At 38.4% G+C, this 24253-nt stretch overlaps 1 protein-coding gene across 4 annotated transcripts; it reads left to right on the forward strand.

The window, feature by feature from the left end:
• Positions 1-231: 231 nt before the first annotated feature.
• On the forward strand, positions 232-23833 carry FZD6 (frizzled class receptor 6). 4 transcript variants are annotated; one of them, XM_087962076.1, is made up of 7 exons: positions 232-342; positions 1666-2013; positions 7761-7957; positions 9709-10726; positions 12089-12237; positions 14905-15342; positions 17326-23833. In XM_087962076.1, the coding sequence occupies exons 2-7, from the start codon at positions 1834-1836 to the stop codon at positions 17489-17491; spliced, it is 2148 nt and encodes a 715-aa protein (XP_087818202.1). In that variant the 5' UTR covers positions 232-342; positions 1666-1833; the 3' UTR covers positions 17492-23833. The 4 variants fall into 4 exon arrangements, with proteins under 4 accessions (XP_087818202.1, XP_026545851.2, XP_026545857.2 ...); XM_026690066.2 differs by having other exon boundaries at positions 253-388; XM_026690072.2 differs by lacking the exon at positions 232-342 and adding an exon at positions 378-1577.
• Positions 23834-24253: the final 420 nt, after the last annotated feature.

The following is a 24253-nucleotide window of genomic DNA, read 5'->3' on the forward strand; positions in this document are numbered from 1 at the left end:
GAAAAGTTTTCGTTTCTTTGAAAGCAAAGGGGTAAAACTGTTACTTTGGACCTCTCCACACAAGCACGCTGATCTTTCCAGCCACGCGTTGGAAAGGATCCCCGGGAGGGCGGAAGAAAGGAAAGGATGCGCCTTTGCAACGGCCCGGGAAAAGGGAAGCGAGAGGAGATTCAGGTGATGGGGGAGGTGTGTCTACGCGCCCCCCCTTCCGCCGCCCGTTTCAAATATCGCGCGACTCGCGTTTCTCCTCGTTTCCTTTCGGCAGGGGCGAAAAAAAAAAAGTCACATCCTACCGGCGAAGGGAGCGGGCGGCGCGGTTATGTCCTTCCCGAGGCCGGCCAGGTGCGTCGCTCGCACCCCCTCCCCTCCTCCCCCCCGACTGGCGCAGGTGAGGTGGGGCGCGCGCGGGCTTCGCCTCCCGCTTGAGCCTCGGCGCGCGGCCGTTTGGCGCAAAGCCTTTCCCGGACGGCGCTGGCACTTTTTTTTTTTCCCTCCCGGGGAGTGGAGAAGGGGTGGGGGACGACGACGACGACAAAAAAGGGAGGCGGAGTCCGAGTTGGTCTGGCTGGGCTCCGCGATTACCTCCCGCGACGAGAATCCCACGGGAAACCCTTCAAAACAAAACAAAAAAGCCCTCGGCTTTGCCTCGGTGCTTAGAGCCGCTCTTCGCTCTCCTCCATTGCTGGGGCTTGAAGTCGCGGGGCGTCCTTTGTGATCTCTCCCTTACAGGACGCCGGATTGTTGGGGGAAGGGGGAAAGGGGGAGGTGTTTGAAAAACTCGCCCCGCTTTTTTTTTCCTTCGCGTTTACACGCGGCGAAAGGAAACCGCCACGCACCGGCGGTTCCCGGCTTGCGCGCTTGGAAGAGTTCGCCGCAAGGTGTGTGTGTGGGGGGACGGGACCCGCATCGGGGGTCCGGTAAGTGGCGTGGAAAGGTGGTAGGACCTGCAAGCGCTTAAGAGTTGCGGGTGGCCTCAAGAGTGCGGCAGGAAGCGAGCAACGGCCCCTCGAGCCTGGTTTTGTTGCGTTTATCTGCTGAGGGAACCGTCCCTCTTTTCACGCGCGCGCCTCTTTGCGCGCGCGGGGGGAACGGAGAGCTTTGGGAATACTTGGAGCGAGGGGTGGGGTATCTTTTGGGTAGCAGTTTTCTCTTTTTTTTTTACGCAATCCCGGCTGTGCGGAGGAGGGTTAACTACAAAAAAAAAGAGCGTCTGTGTTGACAATCGACAGCATACCGTAAATATAAGTTGCTGTGACCTCCGTGAGGAAGTTGTGAGCGATTTTGCATTTGATAATCGGTTTGGATTGTAAAGTTTGGCTGGTGCTTCGCTACCGCTTGGAGCCTGCGTGCGTAACTATTGGGAACAAATAATTTCTCTGCCTGGCTGCCTTTCTAACACTCGGGGAGTATCTCGCTGCACGCAGTGGAATGCTGCTGAGTAAACATGCAGAGGCTTGTGCTTTTTGGGGGTAGTGGTAACTGGTTTTTTAGCTGAGCTCCCTCGTTGAAGAGAGCAAATCCAGCATTCTTTTGTCTGGCCGAAATAGAGAGGGAAACGTCTTCTTGCAGTTCGAAAAGTACAATTTTCATTTCTGCTTAATCTTTACAAAATTTCCGATGCAGTGAAAAGCGGTTATCAATTAACTTCTTTTGGTTGCTTTGCAGTTTGCAGTCGGGGAAAAATGTTATCTTGGAAAGCAAATATGAAGAGAGGCAACAAATGTAATCTCGGAATGTCGGTATTCTGCTTGAGAGAGTAAGCAGGACAGATTTTTTTTTTAACTTCCTCTCAAAAAAAAAATCCTTTTGGTGAAGCTGGAAATATTTGGGAAGATGGGGATCCTTGTTTTCCTTCTGATCTGGAGTTTAATCTTAAACTTGACCTATGGACACAGTTTGTTCACGTGTGAGCCTATTATTATCCCAAGATGTTCTCAGATGACTTACAATATGACATTTTTTCCTAATATGATGGGACATTATGATCAGGACACTGCAGCTTCCCACTTGAAGGTGAGTTTTGTCCTTGTACATATTTATAAGCAGTTTTTCTGTAATGCAGATACTTTTTGCAGTACAAAAATGAAAAACTATTTTTTCTGCCTTTATTACTTTTTATAAATAACTCAAGGTGGTGAACATACATAATATTATTTCCTCCTCCTGTATTCCCCACAATAATAACCCTGTGAGGTGGGTTGGACTGACACAGAGTGAGTGGCCGAAGGTCACATAGTTGGCTTTCATGCCTAAGGTAGGACTGGAACTCATCATCTCCTGGTTTCTAGGCCAGCACCTTGACCACTAGACCACACTGGCTCTTAATTTATTATTTTAGAGACCTTGATTACTGTTATTCAAGAAACAGTTTACAACATCCATTATGTGTGTCAAGCAATTAATGCAGTGAAAATATATGAGGGCTTTTTTCTATGATGTTTCCTTTTCAGTCTGCTTTTAAATGTATTTTCTGATTTTGTCTATACTTTGACAGCTTGGCTCAGTTCCATTTGCAATGTTTTTGTTGTGTTAGGAGCAAGAGCTGGTAATTGAGTTTTCCAGGGCCTTTTTCAAGATATGGAAACAAAATTTAAAAATTCTGCGTTTGGTTTGTTGGGTACATGAATGAGACAGAACCTTTATTTCAAGTCCTACAAATTGTGATCCATTTAGACCTGTGGGTGCGAGACGATATTTCAGGGGGTGCGAGAAAAGTCCAGGTAAATAATAGGATATTGGCTATATGTTGGCATTTTTATTCCAGGGGGTGCGAGGTTCGAGTGAAATTTCTTTAGGGGTGTGGGGCGAAAAAAAGGTTGGGAACCACAGATTTAGACTATTGTAAAATATTCTGCATTTTACTTTTTTGAAGAGTGTTGGGAAGATACTGTGGATGAAAAAAGCAGTATTTAGGTTGCCAACTGGTATATTATAATTATGATCATTATGATATTGAAAGATCTGCCTATTAAGTTTTATACATAGGTCAAGGTGTTGATTTACTCTTAATGGTTTAGAGTCTAGCTGTCTGGGGACTGTCTTGTTATGAGTTAGCTCTGCATAAAAGGATTGTGTTAAGCATCCATTTAAAGAAGTGTGATTGTCAGCTGGATTAGGCCTTCCCCGGGAATGCTTTCATTTCAAAATTGACAGCTATTCTTTTAATTTACTTTTTTGAAAGTATAATTTTTAAAATTATTGACACATATCAGTTAATTTTTCATATATAAACTGCACCTTGTTTTTCTAGGATTACCTAATTTGTAGTATGAGCTAATTTGTCTTATATTTTCTTTTTCTTATACTTAAATGTCAATTCCATGAATCATTAAAAATCAATTTAAAATAAAATATTTTAATGTTTTAGAAATCCAATTAACAATTTTTAGCTATTCGGAGATAAGCTTTCACCTGGAAAACAGCTTTTCATGTAGGCTTCCTGAACCTATGTTTAATTTTCTGTATTGGTTCCTCAACTGAGGTATTTTAATCATCAGACTAAAAGCTTGGTTTTTACAGCAGGTAGCCTCTTATAGGATTTCCCTCAGGCCTTCAAGCATCTGCCAGCATAAAAACTAATTGCTATCTATAAAGCTCTAGATGTCAATTGCAGTTGATCTTTTCTTCTGCAATATATCTATTCAAATCTAATAGAAATATGCCTGATGCATTTAAATCATCTGCCCATTAATAATGGCTATCTACTAAATATGTATATTTGAATGTAAGGGAGAGAGTTTTGCAGAAGAAGGGCATGCTGACAATTGAAGGTGGACACAGGATGCTATTGCATGCCTTTATTAACAATTAAAAATATTTGAATAATTGTTCCAATATAATTATAAAGAAGTCATATGTACACATGCAGAAAAATAAATAGCATTTGAGCACTCACTTTATGCCTTGTAAGGTAACTGAGGCAAGTCAATACATGTAGAAACAAAGATCAAAGATTAAGCACTGAGCATGCTTTTTTAAAGCTGCAATTTTAAGTACAATTATACAGGAGTAAGTCCAGTTGAACTTGGCAGGGCTTGCTTCTAAGGAAGACTTTAATCAGCAAAATGGGGTGCTCTTAAGGTACCTCTTGGGTTCAGAATTAATGTAGATATTGCAAAACTGCTTTTCATGTAGCCTCCCTCAAAAAGTCCACACCCCAGTCTCCAAATTAGGCTGTTTTTTACAATTTGGGAGATGATTTTAAGAACCAAAATTGGTATTTTAAATAGGATGGAGCAGGGAACTAGATTCAGTTTAGAAGTTGAATCCACACCAGTGGGAATTTGGTCAGGGAGTTTAATGGGAGGAAGAGATAAAGTGACAAAAGAGCTGTGTCTCTTGAAGGATTGTGTGCAGAGCTGGGGAGAGGAATACACTTTAATAGTTGATAGGTCCTGGGAGCTGCTGATTGCCCATTGTAGAGACTGGCTGACTGATTCCTGCTTTATGGAACAGCTTAAGGTTGATATAAACTGGATAAATTCAAATAGCAGTGCCTGATTGAGTTAATGGAGCTAGCAAGAATTTACTTGAAGAAGAGGAAGTCCTTGCAAATTTAGATTTGAATAACATGAAGAGGGTCAGAGAAAGGAATAAGAAATACAAGCCTCTCTATAACTGATGGTAGAGAGAAGAATGAAGAAAAAGTGAAAATGGATGGAAATAAGGCTGTTGTTGTGACATCCACGCTTCTGGCATCTTTATCTTCTTGCCCTGAAAACAACTAGGGTTATGTTACAGCAAATGAAGCAAAAGACACAAGATTGGAGTAACAAGTAGCCACGTTCAGTTGATGAGAAATGATGAGGATTTATCATTTCAAAGAAAGGAGGCTCTACAACTGAGGCCCAGTAGAAAAAAACTCTCCATAAAGAAGGCAAATAGAATAGCAAAGCAAATGGGTGAGAATAACAAGATACACAGAAGGTTTTCTGTAATGCTCAGACTCTAACAGCTTTCCAGCCTTTGCAGATGAAATAGTCTATGGGTGTTTAAGGAAAAAGATGGTGCAGACAAGAAATGTTCAGAAAGAATCAATTATGGAGTATAAGAAGACGAGAAGATTCAATGTTAGGAGTTATTGAAACAAGACTATATAGGCAGATCCATCAACTCAGGAAGCAAGCTGTCTTCTAGGAACAAGAAACAAGTGTGTAACACAAGTTCCAAGTGATTCAACTCATAGTTATCCCTATGATAAAAATAAAACAATATGGCAAAGAACAGCTACAAAATATCACCATAGACCAGTGATGGCTAACCTTTTCCATGTTGTGTGTCAAAAATGTGCTAGTGCGCTCGCATGCCTGCACCCATGATGCAGTGCATGCACAACTCCCCCCGCCCCCTATGCATATGCGCAAACACCTGCACATACATCATGCACCTCTGCACATGTGCACACAACCTTCCCCACATGGCGCATGCCTCTGAGCATCCGTCTCCCCTGCGTGCATCTCCCCCACACATGCACAGCAGATACCTGACAATTAGCTGGCTGGTGGGCGGGGTGTGTGCATGCGCAGTGGGGCTCTTCTAGGCAACCTCTCACATGCCAGCAGAAGTGGCTCTGCGTGCTACTTCCGGCACGCATGCCATAGTTTTGCCATTATGGCCATAGACTTTGAAAATCTTGGAAAGAGACTGGGCATCGAGGCTCAGATGATTTTCTTTTTTGAATAATTTTATTAAGGATTATATTAAACGGATAAAATTAACACGGGAACCTCATAAATATTTTTTAAAGAACTAAATATTTTAAAAGTGCAGGAAAAAAGCCTCCCCCCAAAATATTTTTTTTCCTTCATCCCCAACAAGTATATTCAACATTAACAGCATATCACTGTCTCTTAAAATACATCTTTATTCCGCCTTCCCCCATTTTCCATAAATCCACCTCTAAATCTTCAACTCTCCTTATAAACCAGCAAAGGTCCGATAAAAGTTACCAGGCACAAAGAATAACAGTCCACATTTCATTTAAACAACTTCCAATCCCTCATTTAATGATCAAAATCTAACTACAATTATAGATTAGAAAAAGATAAACTGTTAAACATTACCGGCAATTTATGATCTTTATTATCTAGGCATTGATATATGGAAAATCAACTGAATCATCTTAAGATATTCATGTAGAAGGGAAAATAGGTTTAATAGATGAAATGGAAACTCTCATGACTGATAGATAACTCATAGATAACTCAAACAACATTTGAGGATATACTTTTTGTTTCATTTGGAGTCAGTTTGATTTGGTTAAGACACCAAGAAAGCTGGAGACAGAGTTCTAGTCCCACCTTAGGCACAAAGCCAATTGGGTGACTTTGGGCCAACCACTTACTTCAATTCTAGGAAGGAGGCAACGGCAAACAATGTCAGAAATCCTAGATGGGACTTGATCAGGCAGTCTCTAGTGAAGGCGTGTGTGCACACACACAAACGCACACACAAACAGAAGCAACTGAAGGAAAAGAGGAAGGCAGTTGTACCATAAGTGCAAAAGACCTTTGGAAAACAAAATGCTTCTGTTTCTATGCTTAAAATATCAAGAGTGGATTTGAGTTAAGAAAGTCCACTTTGGGAAGGAACCATATTTATCATTATCACACAACTTCCTGAAAATTTTAATGTATATTTAAATATTGTATTGCAGGTTCCCCCAATAATTGATATGTCTGTGCACCTATGCTTCTCCCTACATTGCTAACGTATGTTTAGGTTTTTTTACGTATTTAATATGAATATGATAGTTATATAAAATGTTTTATTCATTGTAGCTATTAATATATGTTGTGCAAAGCACGGCATAATTTGTGTATCCTGTCTTAGAGCATTTTCAGTCTTCTTCAACAATTCAACTGGTATTTGTTTTCCTTCACTTTTTTTTGGTGTTTGCCAGGAAGTGTGGTTTATTGTGCAATAGAATATTTTCATTTGGCCCATACAATGGGTACCCTAAATAAAGGAAAATGCTATTGACTTGGACATTTTCTGGGTGGCCATTGGATACAATGAACAAAGTAACATTAATTAGATAAACATCTATCCTGATGTTTTAGAAAAGGTCACCTGTTGCAAGCAGGAGGAAGAGGTCAAACCTGTGGCATATTAAGCATTAGAACTATGGATGTTTAATTAAATGTTCAGTGTGATTATACAAGAGAAATGACTTCAAATATACAGCTTATAAGCTTTGCCATAGAAACCTGGACTATAATTAATGGGACCAATTAATATGCCTCATCTACAAGTGCAGGTGGATATGAAAACATCTGCTTCCCCTTTCTTGCTCTCAATCCCCCATGGCATTTAATGAATGGAGTCAATCTGTGTGTACAATCTATGTGTTAAAGGTGAGGAGATTAGTACCTCACCTTACCCCTGCAGCATAACATTTTCAACCTCTGACCGCGTTCCCTCCCTCCCCCCCTAGAATTTTAATTTGGGTTCATAGTAAAACCTGTTTGCTACACTTCAACTGTTGCTAGAAACCTCAGTGAAATTACGTTGCTGGTATCTTTTTCTTGTCAGAACTGAAGTTTCAGAAGAAGTTGATTGAGAGATAAAAACCCATTCTATCAGGGCTTTTCGTAAAAAGTTGATGGGATTTTTGGGGTGGGGTCAGTCTTACTTAAAGGTTATAGTTTGGAAGTCATTCTTTTATGGAAGGTCTGTAACAAGCTGGTAGTCTTTCAGAAAAGGAAAGGGAATTTTTTTTCTTTGTACGCTAATCCACATCTCATTTTCTTCTCCCAAAGCTCTTCCTTCCTCTTCTGAATCTTAAGTGCTCCCCAGATGTCCATGCATTTCTGTGCAAAGCCTTTGTGCCTGCTTGCTTTGAACAAACACGTGTTGTTCACCCTTGCCGGAGCCTTTGTGCAAGAGTGTATGAGGACTGTAAAAAGATGATAGACATGTTTGAAATTGGGTGGCCTAAGGAACTTGAATGTAGCAGGTACAGTGCTTTCCATTTTTTCTCTCTCATTTCTATTTGTTGAATTTATACTCTGTGGCAGTCTCTTGATTCAGCAATGTACAAGAGATTAAAAATAAAAAAATAAAACAGTCATAACAGAATTCAAACACAAGCAACATAAAAAAGAATAAAAATTAACCACTATTTCTACTAGAATTGACTTAGGTCTTATGTACAGCTGAATATCTCTTCATATATGGCTCTCTGTTTTTGCACCCAGTTAAAACCGCATCAAATTGCTCCATTTATATCATATCTGATACCCCAAACTCTCTCCATAGTCCCTCATTTTTGGGGACAGAGGGAAAATAATTTTATGGATTGGGTACCTGCGTGCTTGATCATTAAATTAGCACTCAGGTTTCTTCCCAAAATTCATGTCTTTGAACAGTCTTCCTTTTTCAGGGAACTCTCAACACATCGTGAAAACATAATTAAAGCTAAATTAATCATGTTTAAGTTAAACTAATAACTATACATTTTTAGCTTTTGCAAGCCTTGAGATTTACTCTTTGGCTTGGATGTTGTGATTTTGACATAATTGACCTTTGTTTAATTCATTTTGTTGCTAGGTTATTTTTGGTTTTTCATTGTTATCTAACAGTATTGTTTTACGCTGATGTTAAAATACAACTGAGGTCTATTTAAAATCTTAGCTTTCTGAGCTATGAAGATTGGGAATCCTGAGAATTGCCATTTACAACATTTAAATTATATATTTTTCCCCATTCTGGATTTGTATATTAACTGGGTGTTTGGCTTCATTGGCTTCAGGTTTTTTTTTTTCTCTTTAGAAAACACTGTAGATTTTATAGATAATTGAGGAGGGCTTGCAACCATTAGTATGAAAGCTAATTAGCAAATTGAAATTTCTATAGGATAGAAGTAGTGCTTGATGGCATGTGCATCGGTTTTATATTTCCATTGTAGTTGCAGCAGTTCAATTGAGACTTTCTTTAGAGACCAATAGTTGGTAATCATGAAGGGCTCTTGTTCCTTACCATACAGGACAAAAGTATTTGCCTTGGGGCCATTTTTGGTTCCTGTTTTTATATATAACAATTGATGACTTAGATCTGGCCACTTTTTCTTAACTAAAGATTCAGTCTTAGCTATTCAGGCTTGGAAAACCTTGTATTAGCTATAGCAGTTCTCCACTTGAAGCTACTATAAAGAATATGAATTCTTCAACTAGTGTAGAGTGCACTAAATAACTGCTTAACAGACCCTTGGAAGTTACTATTTATGCCCAGGAATTGTTAACTTTTCTCTATATTAGCACAAGTCCTTTTAAAAAGCCTTAAGCAAAGTGGGAAAGTTATTATCAGAGTTCTGGATTGACTTTTAGGAACTTCTGTATTGGAGGCACAAGAGGCGTATTATTGCTTCAATGTACCTGAGATTGTGTTCCCTCATAGTGATTTTTATATATATTAGTTTTCTATAAACTAGTTTGCTTTCCTTTACCTAAAAGATTACATACAAATAATGAAATGTGTGTATATTTACAAAACATCTAAGTTGAACTATTGGAATTACAATAAAAGTTTTAATGTTGGATTAATGAAGATTTACAAATAAAATATACTTAGAATATGCTTACAAACATACGTCTCATGTTTTGAGAAGTTTTGTGTGTGTGTTTAGAGTAAGAAGCAAATAGAGCCCTGGATAGAGTATGGCCAGTTCTATAATGTTATAACCAATTTTACTCTCTTTTGACTTTCTAGATTGGAGGACTGTGATGATACTGCTGCTGTCACTGCTTCTTTTACTACAAGATCCTGGGACGCATGGAGGATCTCAGGGCAGCCCAAAAGGGACTATGGATTTTGGTGTCCACGTCATTTGCAGACATCCAGTGGACAAGGCTATAGGTTTTTAGGCATTGAGCAGTGTGCACCTCCTTGCCCCAACATGTACTTCAATAATCATGAGCTAGAAGTTGCCAAAAGCTTTATTGGCATTGTTTCAATTTTTTGCCTTTGTGCCACTCTGTTTACGTTCCTAACATTTTTGATAGATGTTAAAAGGTTCAGGTATCCAGAGAGGCCAATTATATACTATTCTGTTTGTTATAGTATAGTGTCTCTCATTTACTTCCTCGGGTTTGTCCTAGGAAACACAGCGGCCTGCAATAAGGGCGATGAAAAGTTACAGCTTGGTGAAACGGTCGTTCTTGGTTCTCAGAACAAAGGTTGCACCCTTGTCTTCATGGCTTTGTATTTTTTCACAATGGCCGGAACTGTCTGGTGGGTGATCCTCACAGTCACTTGGTTCCTTGCTGCTGGAAGAAAATGGAGCTGTGAAGCTATTGAACAAAAAGCCATGTGGTTCCATGCAGTTGCCTGGGGCATGCCGGGGTTTCTCACGGTGATGCTCCTTGCCATGAACAAAGTGGAAGGTGACAACATTAGTGGTGTCTGTTTCATTGGCCTCTATGACTTAGCTACGTCTCGATATTTTGTCCTCCTGCCTTTGTGCGTTTGTGTCTTTGTCGGTTTATCTCTTCTTTTAGCGGGTATTATTTCTCTAAATCATGTGCGCCAAGTCATACAGAATGATGGCAGGAATCAAGAAAAGTTGAAAAAATTCATGATTCGAATCGGTGTCTTCAGCGGCTTATACCTCGTACCTCTGGTGATACTCTTGGGCTGTTACATCTATGAGCAGGTGTATAGGAAGATTTGGGAAACTACTTGGGTTTATGACCACTGTGATCAATTCCATATACCCTGTCCTTATCAGGTAAGCTTGAAATATTAGCATAGTTGATGCTTGAATAACAAGGAATATTGTATCCGGTTTTGGAGTTGGGTTATATGTTTTGATGCATCAATTAGTCCATGGGCAAGGAGACCACTGTTTTGAAAGAATATTTGATGCCACCAGTACTTGTAGGAGACCTGCAAAGTTTCTGTAACTGTTAAATACGGTAATACAGGGTTGTATAATTTCTTGTGTGAGGGCCAAATTCATTGCATGTGTCATGAAGTGTATAGAATCCTTTAGAACAGGGGTGTCAAACTCAAGGCCCAGGGGCTGGAATTGGCCTGCGGAGTGCTTAGATCTGGCCTGCGGGGCTGCCCTGGAAGTAGCAAAGGACTGGCCCACAGTGCCTCTGCCAGTGACAACGGAGGTTGAGAGGGCCACACATGGTCCCCCGGAGCTCCATTTTAGCTGGCAGAGGGTTGCAGAAGGCTGTCGCAGCTGAAAATCAGCTTGGGAGCTCATCTTCTCTGGCAGAGCGCTCAAGACCACCACAGGCACCCCTGACACAAGTGACGTCAAGCTGGCCACACCCACCCCAGCCCCCCCTCTCCCGAGGTCAAACACAACCCTGATGCAGCCCTCAATGAAATTGAATTTGACACCCCTACTTTAGAACAAGTTAATTGTAACTCTTTAAACTGAAGATGGTAGAAGAAGGGCCGTATTATTCATTTGAAATACAAAATTTGTTACTGGAGCATAATGTTGTAAGTTTCAAATCTGATGTTTTCCTGTTACAGAAGATAATTTTTTAGAATTATGTAAATAGATGTGTCTTCATAGAATAGTTAGCAGCATCTTCAGCACTGGATGCGTACGTACATATATGTATTCTCAAACATTTAAAATTGGGAAAATCAATAATTTGAATAACGAACATCTTAATTAAATGGACGTTTGAGGTTAATATATAATCCTCTCCCATAAAGTCAAATGTTTAATTTAGAAACAAATATAAGCAAGGTAAGTAACTGCAAGTTAAATCTTTTATATCATTCAAGAGTGTCATTTAAATATTATAAACCTTTGAAGTACTAAAGAAGTTTATTTATTTTTCAAGATCAGGTTTTATGTTCTATGAAATTACAAAGGCTGGTAGGGTAGTTACTTCTAATTTCTAATAAGCAAAAAGAAAAAAATAAAATTCCATCTTTCATTTGTACCATTATAATTTCTAGAGATTCCAGTTTTGAGTGTGTAGAGTAGATATTCTTACTTTGAATTTTTATTCTTTCCACTGTAAATCAGAAATGCCTATTTTTCATTTTGTCCTCTGAAGTGTAATGCAGGAAAACTATTTTTCCATTGTATTTTCAGTAAATGCTTATTGTTTTCCAGGTCAAAACATTAGCTAGACCGGAAATAACTTTGTTTCTAATGAAGTACCTGATGACTTTAATTGTTGGCATCTCTCCAGTCTTCTGGATAGGAAGTAAAAAGACCTGTTCAGAATGGGCAAGTTTCTTCAAAAAAAATCGCAAAAGAGAGTAAGATGCATTTTTGTATTTTGTTGTTTTTAGTTATAGATAAAATGCCTTAATATTATATATTTTGATGTATTAAAATGCCTTGATACTTCCATACTAGGAAGATACATACTTCCAAATATGTATCTTAGGATGCTTTGTGACTTTGTCCTTGTACTGCAGGGATAAAGTATTTTAGGGATATGAATACTGTGAACGTTTTGTTTTACCAAAAACTGCATATGTAAATGGCAGACATATGAGCACTTTTAGATGCTAAGTGGCAAAGTGTACCAGTTTTATGAACAGTCCAAATTCAGTATGTATTAAGGGCTCAAGATTTGACAATTTATCTTTGTTCACATGAAGCCAAATAAGCCAGTAACATTTTTAGCTTAATGTGTTGTAAACCCGAGTCTCATAAGCTAATGTATTTAAGCCTATAAGTTATGAGAGGGAGGGGAGAGAGTGAGAAAGAAAGAAAGAAACAAAGAAAAGAAAGAAAGAGTTTTCCCACCTAATTTCCTTTAGGTGTAATCTATCAGTTAACTCATGGCGAAATGGGTGGCAAACAAATTTAAGTAAATTACTAGTCTAATTTGGAGAAAGTTCAATCTTCCAAATATATTTTTATTTATTTATTTATTTATTTATTTATTTATTTTGTCAAGCGATTATAAGATTACAGGTATAAGTATAGACATAGTTTTGAGTACATGAAATGGATACATATAAGAAAAATAAAAAGAAACAGTAGGACAGGGACAGTAGGCACGTTGGTGCGCTTATGCATGCCCCCTACAGACCTCTTAGGAAAGGGGTGAGGTCAGTAGTAGAAAGTCTAAGGTTAAAGTTTTTGGGGTTTGGGGAAGAAACCAGATAGTCAGGTAGAGTATTCCAGACATTGACCACTCTTGCTGAAGTCGTATTTCCTGCAATCAAGTTTGGTGTGGTTAACCTTGAGTTTGTATCTATTGTTTGATCTTGTATTGTTATGGTTGAAGCTGAAGTATTCATTGACAGGTAGGACAAACCTTTCCCTAGCCTTAGTAAGCATGGCCAATGGACAGGGATGATGGGAGCTAACAACATCTGCATGGCGGGGGGACGGGGGATGGGACGATAACATACACTCCACCATTTAGCTAGATAATGGAATGTTAAAGTTAAAAGGTCAATTTTTTCCATCAAGTCCAATCCGCTACTTCGTGTAAAAATCTAAATTAAAGCATCCAGGACAGATGACTACAGTCACACTTGAATACATGCAGTGAGGGGGATCCCATCACCATTTTTGGTAATTTCTTCTGCTTTTAACTATTCTCCCTGCTACGAGATTATTCCTAATAACCTATTTTGCTTCCCAACTTCGTTTTCCAACCTCTGAGTTGATAAAGAACAGATCTTAAACTTTTTCATGACATACCTTTGGGTACAGATAGTCCTCGACTTACAATTGGAGCCTGCTTGTTGTGGTCATAAATCATAAAGGAGGTCACCCATATGACCTGATTTTACAACTTTTTTTTCATCTCTTCAATTTGGGCTTAGAGTTAATCTTGTAATTATCCACATTGTTTTCAGGTGTTCTAATCCTTCATTGTGTTGCTTGTAACTTTATTTTCCTCTTCATTTTATTTTGATCTGGAAAAAGTCCTCAGAGAAGGAGAGCACACCTCTGCATTTAACAACTTCTTCCATTATCTGTCAACTCCCCTAGCCAAGAAGTTCCTCCTGCTGTCTATCCTGAATCTGCCTCCTTGGAGCTTTAATTTGCAGGTTCTGATCCTGCCCTCTGGGGCAGCAGCAAAAACATCTACTACTTGTTCTGTGAGATAGTTCTTCAGATATTTGAAGACTGCTGTCATATCTCTTCTCAGTCTTCTATAGCAGGGATCCCCAACCTTTTCGACGCCGCGGCCCGGTTCCGGCGTCAGCTGAAGCGCCAGCGGCCTGGTTCGGCGTCAGCTGGCGCGCCATCTTTTTTTTCGAAATCACTTCCGGTGGCGTCACGGGTGATTTTAAATCGCAATAAGCGGCGCCAGCGCTTCCAGTGAGCTTTTCGGGTAGAAATGGCTTTCTACCCGGAAAAGCTCACCAAGCGCTGGCGCCGCCATCTTTTTGACGAAAAATTGCTTTTTACCAAAAAAGATGGCGGCGCCCAGCAACCAGCTGCCCGTAAGGCTTGTTCGCGGCCCGGTACGGTCCATGCGCCCGGCGGATGGGGACCCCTGTTCTATAGACTAGACATACCCAGATCTTTAACCATTTCTCAAAGGTTCTGGTTTCTAGACCTGACTGTAGTTTTTCTCTAACTAACTCAAATTTGTCAATATCTTTTTGAATAGTGATTCCCAGAACTGGACACAGATTCCCAGATTTATGTTTTTTTCTCCCTGGATGCAGGATTTCTTCCTTTTGTGTTCATTTTCATTTAAAGTATTAGCTACTTTTCCAAACTTTATGTCAACTGCAAATATTACAAACTTTTCTTGTAGTTTGTTTTCATTTCTGCAGATTTACTGTGAAAACTGAAAAATATTGAAAGTACAATCTGGCATAAAATGAAATCTACAATTATTTTGAGATTGACTTGAATGTTGGAGGTTTTACATTCAGTTGATATATCTAAATAATTATAGAAAAAAGGGGGTAATTAGCATTTTTTCTGTCTTTCCACCTGTTCAGTCCAATCAGTGAAAGTCGGAGAGTGTTGCAAGAATCGTGTGAATTTTTCTTAAAACACAACTCTAAAGCAAAGCACAAGAAGAAACACTACAAATCCAGTTCTCACAAACTGAAAGTGATTTCGAAATCAATGGGGACTAGCACGGGTGCTACAAGCAATCATGGGACTTCCGCAGTGGCCATTGCTAACCATGATTACTTAAGCCATGAAGCTTTAACTGAGATCAAAAGTTGTCTGGAAGCATCTGAGAGAGAGATGGAAGCAGATGTTGTACGTAGTCAGAGAGTGGAGGAAGAGGAGATTCCTCATAGTGAACAAAGCATGTTACAAATGCGGTCCAGCCCTAAAGTGCCTGTGCAAGAACAAGAGAGCAAAGCAGACAACAAGCAAGATATTGTCAGCTTGTCTGAAAGCATGAAGAGAGCGGCTGAAGAGAGGTAAGAAGGTTTCTGTTTTAGTTCATATCAACTACTGCATGTTCTTCTTACTAACTGCAAAAGTAGTAAAAATGCAAATAAACATATTTCATGAAAATATACATTAGATGTATAGACATTAAAACAAAGAACAGGCATCTATACACTTTGGCACAAAACATAAAACGTTAGATGCAGTCATTCAGATAGTAAATGTTTATATGGCCAAAAGACCCAAATAATAGTTTAGGTTCCTTGCTGGTAAAGACAATGACAGTGTAGTTTGGTCAGACGCAATAAAATGCAAATGGAGCACAGGTGCACATGGTTGACTGTTGCTCACACAAGTGGAGATAGGTGCATGTACTTGCCTGCCCTTTCCGCTGCCCAGTTGCAACTAATTCACAGCCTACTAGTGGGCTGCAGCCCAGAGGTTGGGTGTCCCAGTCTATGAGATCCCCAGGTCAGTTACTGATTTGTAAAATGAATTTTCTTCCACAGTGAGGATAAATAAGAGTATGAGTACTATAGTGTATTGCAAGTTAAAATGCTAAATAATGAAATCATAAAGGAGTATGTTAAATTCTGTTTTCAATAGTATGTGTAATATATATGGTCCTATTTTAGCAACTAGCCTGCTGTCCATGAGACTTTCTAATTACATTATAGCAAAATCTATTTCTAGTGAACATAATAGCAATAACACTTAGACTTGTATACTGCTTCATAGTGCTTTACAGCCCTCTCTAAGCAGTTTACAGAGTCAGTATATCGCTCCCAACAATCTGAGTCAACCTTGAGCCAGTGAGGATCGAACTGCTGGCACTTTGCAGAATTACCCTGGAATACTGCATTCTAACCATTGGACTACCACGGCTCTTATAATCAATGGCTTTCTGAAATCTGGTCTTAGTCTTTATCAGATATCTGGAAATTATGGGGCTATGCCATAATAAGTATTGACTTGATTACTGAGGCTGCAACTCTTTATCTAATTACAGGTAGTTTAACAAATAGTTGTTAAAACCATTTGTTTAGTGACTGAAGTTATAATGGCACTGAAAAAAATGACATATGACTTTTTCACAATTAACAATCATTGCAGCATCTCCATGGCCACATGATCAAAATTTGGACACTTGATAATTGGCATGTATTTATGATGATTGCAATATCCTGGAGTCATGTAATCACCTTTTGCAACCTTCTGACAAGCACAGTCACTAAGGAAGCCAGATTACCTTAACAGTTGTCTTACTAACTTAACAACTATAGAGATTCACTTAAAAACCATGGCAAGAAAGGTTGTAAAATGGGGCAAAACACACTTAACAACTGTCTTGCATAGCAGCAGAATTGTATGGCTCAATTATGGACTCAATTATGGTCCTAAGTCAAGGACTACCTGTAATTGGATTGCTCTGTGAGTTTGAAGAGAAGCCTCCAAATTCATAGGAGAGTTCTGATATCAGAATTTTTCTTCTGGTTCTTGGCTTTTTCAAGCTTTGGAAACTCCAGAGTGTAGAAAACTCTTGCGGAGGATTTTTAGGGCAATTGTACCCTTTGATATGAGGATTCATATATGCAAAATCCTTTCCAGCCATCCATTTTTGCCAGAGCCTGGGAAAGAAAGTGATGTAAAGTAATTTCTAAAAGAAACAAAGGGAGTTATCAGAAAATGGTAGACATACTTTTCCTGCACTGTCCTGGCTTCATTTGAGAAGTAGAATGGTCAATTATTGCTCTATAATCTCCTTTATTCGTTTTGAGCAGTGGTATATGCCCCCCATCTCAGGATTAGAGCTGGTTTCCTTCTCTGCTACACAAGATCTTGAAAATATAGAGTTTGTGCCTCATACGTACAAAGTATATGACCTGTATATATTACTCATTGTATCCTATATGTTGTTTAAAAAGTGTTTATTTTCATATTTGTTCATTTCACTGCTTGACTTTTATATTATGTGTCTCAATGTAGAATGTTTCTTTTTGTGTATGTAATAGGACAACTCCTAAAAATGACGTTACTGAAACTCTTCCAGTCCAACTTGGTCATTCACATCCCAGTGTTTCCCAGCTTGGCAGTACCAAGGGATCAGGATTGCTGTTTGCCCACTCATCTTCGGATTCAAGGAAAGCTCACGAGTCTGGTCATAGCTCAAATGGTTGAGAAGATGAACAAATATCAGTTTGTCCACGCTGGCTTGGAATTCTCCCTCTGAAGTCTAGGACCTCTGAGAAGCACCAGGTTAGGAAAAAAACCTGTTTCATGAATAATTTGAGGTCAAGAAATGATTCTATTCTGGGCTAATACTGAACATGAGACACGCATTGTGTCTTGTAAATAAGCACACAAACACCCATCGCACCAAGGAAAAATAAAATAATATTGTAGATAGACACTGTGCACTTATTCCTTCTATAGAATCTGTTACCAAAAATAAAAGAAGAAAAGGGCAAATGTGTAATTTGCTTTATGTCAAACTGTGGTGAAATAATAAACGGAAAGATTTTATATTCTGAAGAATATTGAAGAAAACTTAATTGCCTTAAGATCTTTTTAGTAGTGCTATTTATGCTTTAAAACGGAGTATGAACTGCTGACCTTTCAGATGTGGTAGTCCATCTCCATAAGCCTCAACTCCAGTTGCCAATGATTAAGGATGATGTATTATTACAAGAACACCTGTTGATCTTCATCTTAGGGATTAAACTAACATGAATTGCTGTGTCATACAATAATAAACTATACAGAGTTTGTAGGAGGAGTACTGGATGCATCCTAACAGAATAAAAGGACATTCCTTCAGTAATCTCTGAAAACCACTGAAAAAAAGTCCAGGTAACTGTAGCAACTGGGACTTTCTCAGTTGGAAGCTAGAACTGATCCTGCTTTCTTCCTCCCATCAACTATCTCTGGCCTTTTAGTCTTAGATCTTTCTTACAATCTAATTGGGGAAAGTCATGCCTTGTACAGGTAGTCTTCAACTTACAACTACAATTGAGCCCAAAATTTCTCTTGCTAAGCGAGGCAGTTGTTAGCTGAGTTTTGTCCCATTGTATGACCTTTCTTGCCATAGTTGTTAAGTTGGTAACACAATTGTTAAGTGAATCTGGCCTCCCTCTTGACTTTGCTTGTCAGAAGGTTGCAAAAGGTGATCACATGACCATGGAACACTGCAACCCTCATAGATATATGCCAGTTGCCAGTCGTTTAAATTTTGGTCATGTGACCCACAGGGATGCTGCAACAATTGTAAGTGTCAAAAATGGTCATAAGTCACTTTTTTTCAGTGCCATTGTAACTTTGAATGGTCGCTAAGCAAGTGATTGTATGTCAAGGATTACCTGTATTAAATCCCAAAATTCCTGCCGATTAAATGGTCAGAAGGATATTAAGGCTTGGGAGAGTGCAAAACATTTCAAACTTGAAACATTCCTTTTTTGAGCTCCAATTCCAAACAGGTTTAGTATATTTGAAATGTTGCCAGAATGGTCAAAAATTGAGTTTCACACTCAAAATGTTTTGCACTTCTCTGCTGCAGAACGTGTTTCCTCCACATCAGGGGTCTCCAACCTTGGCAACTTTAAGGCTTGTAGACTTCAACTCCCACAGTTCTAGAACTCTGGGTATTGAAGTCCACAAGTCTTAAAGTTGCCAAGGTTGGAGACCACTGCTCCAGATCAAACTTTTGATATGTTTGAATTAAAGTCTTATGGAGAAAGTCTTGCTGGGCAGCTAAGAAAAGAAAGGTTAAGGATGCTCAGGATTCATAAGTGCAGACACTTGAGCTATATTGAGATTTTCTTAGAATCAATTATTATTTTATAATCACCAGCTTGCAGATTTGAGCCACTGGTAATACTGGTATTATAGTAGGTTATACACTGAAATGGGAAGGGAAATTGGAATCAAAAGTAATTTAAATCAGCTACTTTTGTACAGCATTGGAATGTAACGTCTGTTATCTTCTATATTATAGAATGCTTAATATCTAGATACCACCCACAAGTCCTTTAAGGTTTTTGCTTGCACAGAGTTGCAGGGTTGAGAAGGGAGAGGACAGGAATAAATCACTGTTGAGGAATTTTTGGACTATAGTTGAATATTTAGGGTGCTGCTGCCTTTTGGTCTTGAATATTATTTGACATTAATATATATATATATAATCAATTGTCTTCAATAATATTTTCTAACATGTTGTCTACTGAATTTTGAACAAGGTTTGCACCCATTTATATGCTATTTTGGTTTTCCCTGATAAAGGGGATTCTTTACTAAAGATGTAAGATTTATTTCTCACAAACTAGCACTACTATTGTTTTTGGGTTGTGTTGTTATCTCTAATGCCTGCATAAATGTGACATTGTACAACATTCCTTTTTTAAAAAGAATTTGCTTGATTGGATAGAATTTGAATGTACATTTGATAATCCATTATATATGTGGAATTAATTTTGTAATTTTGATTACCTTTAACTATTTTAAACCATGTATTTGCTAGAGATAAATATGTTACCTTGGAATATGAAAGATTATAAGCTTTTGATTGTATGGTTTCAGAAATTATTTACTGAGTTTGTGAATTATGAATAGTAAATCAGATTTCTCCATTGTTGTCAGCAGATACAGCTTTCAGTTCAGTGTAGGTCCAGCTAATTCCAAAGTACAATTCTTAAGGTATGTTGCTCAGAAACTATTCTGAATAGTTGCCAATCTTTTCTCTTGTCTGAAAATAGGTTTTCACATAATGGTCTGTTGTCTTCCTATTCTCAAAATCTTATGAGATTTCAGTGTTTCTTGTATTAATCTTTTTAAAGTTATTTTTGTGAATGCAGGATGGTTTCTTGGGAGATACCATTGGATGACAGTTTATTTGAAGCCTTTAACAATTTAGGCTTTAAACATGGTTCAGTCTGCATGCCCATTGATAACTTTATTGTACAACAATGTCTGCAGAAGAGGGTTGGTGGGCCAATCAGCAAAGTAGGATCGTGTCATGGCACAAACAGCACCCTTTGGGGATACGCATTATGAAATAGACTACTGATCTGATGACACAACAGTGCTTTTGTCGTTTTGATAAAGGCAAAAAGCTTCCGTGGATGTCCATGGTCACATCAGCATACAGTATTGTCTCCAACAATCTGGGTCCTCATTTTACTGACCTTGAAAGGATGGAAGGCTGAGCCAACCTTAAGCCCATCAGGCTTGAACTCCTGGCTGTGGGCAGAGTTAGCCTGCAATATTGCATTCTAACCACTGTATCACCACAGCTCATTTTTCACCTATGTCAGAATACATGAACTGTAGTCGCCACCATTGGGAGCCACTTTTGCATAGTGGTTTAGATAACAGACTAGAAAGTGAGAAATGAGGAGTTCTAGTCCAGGGGTGTGATTCAACCAGTGTAACAACCAGATCGTTGAGTGCGCGCTTTGCGCATGTGCAAAGGGTTTGCTACTGACCTTCTGCAATCCCGCACTCTCCCTGTGTGGTAAACAGCTGATGCACGGCTATCCGCTGTGCCGCGTGAAGCAGCTGAGCTTGAAAACCATCAAATAAAGGTCAGAATAGAGCCTGGGCAGGCGGGCCCAACTGGTACGCTCATGGATGATCCTCTGCGCTACCAGTTCGGCTGAACCAGTAGAATACCACCCCTGTTCTAGTCCCGTGTTAGTCACAAAGCCAGATGGGTGGCCTTGAGCTAGTCCCTCACTTTTAGCCCTAGGAGGAAGGCAGTAGCAAACCACTTCTATCTACAATCTTGCCAAGAAAACTGCAGGAACGTGTCCAGGAAATTTCTTAGAACCAACACTGACTCAACCATAGAAGCATTTGGTCACTACCATTGCTGCAGGATTCAGAATCTGATGAGCAACAACCAAAAAGCAGAAACTTATGCTTTTATCCCTTCCTTTTAAATAAAACACCTTGCCAGTGTTTTTCTTGTTGTCCCGTCAGTTTCTTTTTCACTCACCACTCATTCTAGTCTTCCCACTGATTAAAAGCGCAAATTTAAATTGGTTTCCAGTGTGACCTTTTGTGTGTGGTACTGTGGATCTGTGGCTATTCCAGCTCCAGTTCCCTGCAAACCAGCAGGCTTGCTCTAATCTCAGAATTACATATAAGGAGCTATACGTAGTTCTGGAGGGAGGAAGAATCTTCTCTTTCCCTCAGTTTTATTCCTTATTTTTGGTTAGATTAAATGCCTCCCTCCCCCCATTAAAACCTAACTGCTCAGTTGAATGTGTAGATCCGTGACAATTATGGTCTTATTACTTTCATTGAGGCACTTCTGTTAAGTCATTAATGATAATAGAAACAAATGGTGAAGCTGATTGTAGGACATTAACATCCATGTACTATTATTGTTACATTACTGTTATTTCTTTTTGCATTTGTATATTTGTTATGGTGATTGTTTTTGTTTTTTTACACAAATATTCAGTCTAGCACACTTAACTTGACACCCAGCCCTAATTCTTACAGAATAAAACTCCATTAAAAAATTCTAAGGTGAATTCTAACCGAACAATACACTGTGATTTTTGTTTTAAGTATAGTATACTGAATTTTGTATGCATTACATTCCTGCATTTTTAACTTTAACAGTAAATACTTTAAACAAAGAGTATTGATTGCTTATTGAACCCTTAGTTACTGTCTTGTAGCAGTTCAGAGAAACTGACATTCATTTCCTTTGACAAATAATCTATTTTTTGTATACATTCTATTATATGAATTTTTATTCCTGGACTCTAAAGTATTCTGTACTATATAATGGCATGAATGTTATGTTTTTATTATGCTTTTTTTAAATATAGGAGAGGGCCACACCATTTGTTAGAGAAAAGGCTGTGGGTGAGAATGACAATGGGATTTTGCAAAAAGAATTGTTAATGCCATCTTCTAACCCAGCTTTCTGTCTTCCATATGATGAAAGTGTCTCATTATCTTTGTAGAAGTAAGATACAATTGCCATTACTATTGATTTATTTACCTAGAATGAGAAGCACTTGTAAATACCTTTCTCTTGACATAAGGCAGCCCCAGGCAAGAGTATATTTTTTGGCAACTAAACTAGATGTTTAGTTAATTGAGAACAACATTGCAAGATGAAAATGAGTATTTGCTTTGTTCAGCTTTCTGTCAACAGTGCCAGCTACATGGTTGTATAATGTTCAAAAAGTTCATTTGGGAAGCAAATACAGTTTCTTTGGACTACCAGCAATGAGAAGGAATGTGTTTTTTAATATGTACATCCAGGATTCAGAAAGACCATTGACTGGTAAATCTGTACATTTATCTTATATAAAAGAGTATTTTATGATAAGAATCTCATAGATTTCTTGTGGATTTGCTCCAGATTCAATCATACTCAAAGCAAGCCCATTGAGATCAACCAATAAGCACCTTGAATTTATTGGGTCCATTTGAAATACTATGAAATATTGAAAATAAAAAATGAGTATTCTTCTTTGGCATGTGAATGGACATTCAGTTTCAATTTTTCTGTATGTTTAAATGTTCCATCTTTAAATACTAACCTGATTTCTATTTTCTAAACAAAATCCAAAATATAGATTTGCTTATATATAATTTTGACCTTAATTACATGGTAGTTTTAAATTTCCCTTTTCTGCACTGTTTACAGATCTTTAATATCTTTTAAAAGTGCAAAATCAAAACATGGCAAAGCCTTGAAGAACACCATCAAGATGAATATAGATGAATTGTGATATTGATGTTCACCCCCTTTCCTAATTTCCAATTGTTTATTCATTGTTGTATGTTGTATAGATTTTAATAGACTTTCTGTGATAACAGCAAATTTAAATCTAAAACCCCATACAGTGGTTTGCATTATGCACTTTTGGTTTTAATTCCCTTTCTCCAAAAAAACCACCATACTTCTTTTTCTGTGGTACCTCTTTAAAAATTTAAATTTGAATAAATGTAAACAGCAAGAAGCCAAAGAGGATGCAGATTGCTCTATTCCTTGAATTAGGGTGAACTGACCCAATTGTAGCCCCTCATTTTTCAGTGGCAGGTAAGACATTTAGAGTGTGGTGAGATCATCTAATTCAGCAAAAAGGGAACAGTTGTTTCCTTTGAAGAAAACAGCTGAACAGGATGAAGAATAAGATTTCCCTTTGAAGCCTGACAAGCCATTCAGTAGTTTCTCATTAAAATGCCACATCACAGGAAAAAATCTGCATCCATCAGCTAACTCTGGTGCTGTTCAGCAGCGCTTTGAAAAAATGGGGTTGCTTTTTTGTTTTCTTACATGAGCAAAAGTTTGGCCAGCAGGCCATGTATTTATGTGCGGCTTAAAAAAAATGAAAGGCAATTTGGCTCATAGTGCTTACATATTTGCTCTTTCTTACTGAGGTTCTATACCTGTTTTCATTTCTTCAGGGGCAAATAATCATCTTGTAATTGTCCTGCAGTTGACTAATCTCCTTTATTTACCAATAAAATGCAAGTCATAAGAGCTTTTGAAAATTGCATTTGCTTCTTAAGCAGAGTTTTAATTTATCTGATCCAGCTTGGAGCATGGATGATACTTTCTTCCTGGTTGCGAAGTGGGAAAAAGGTTTGGTTTTCTGTACCTCTTCAGAATGAGAATGCTGCAGCATGATTTATTTGCTACTGTTTGACTTGTCTGTACTAACAGCTCACTGGACAACACAGCTGACAATTCGTTACTGCAGTCATGTGTAATCAATTAAATTTATTCTGAATATTTGACATCTTAAATTGCACAATTCATTTTTAAAAAAAGGCAATGTCCTGACTGAAATAAGGTTTGCAATACTGGGAGAGAAGGCCATTAGGCTTAATTGTGTTGCCATTTTCTTTAAAAGTCCATTTCTTATTTCTTTTTAGCCTGACAAAAGTTTTGTGCACCCATTGATTACATCCATT

This window comes from Notechis scutatus, chromosome 3 (genome assembly GCF_049901735.1).
Source record: "Notechis scutatus isolate UNSWTSFEM ecotype Mainland chromosome 3, rNotScu1.2, whole genome shotgun sequence".
Lineage (NCBI taxonomy): Eukaryota > Metazoa > Chordata > Lepidosauria > Squamata > Elapidae > Notechis > Notechis scutatus.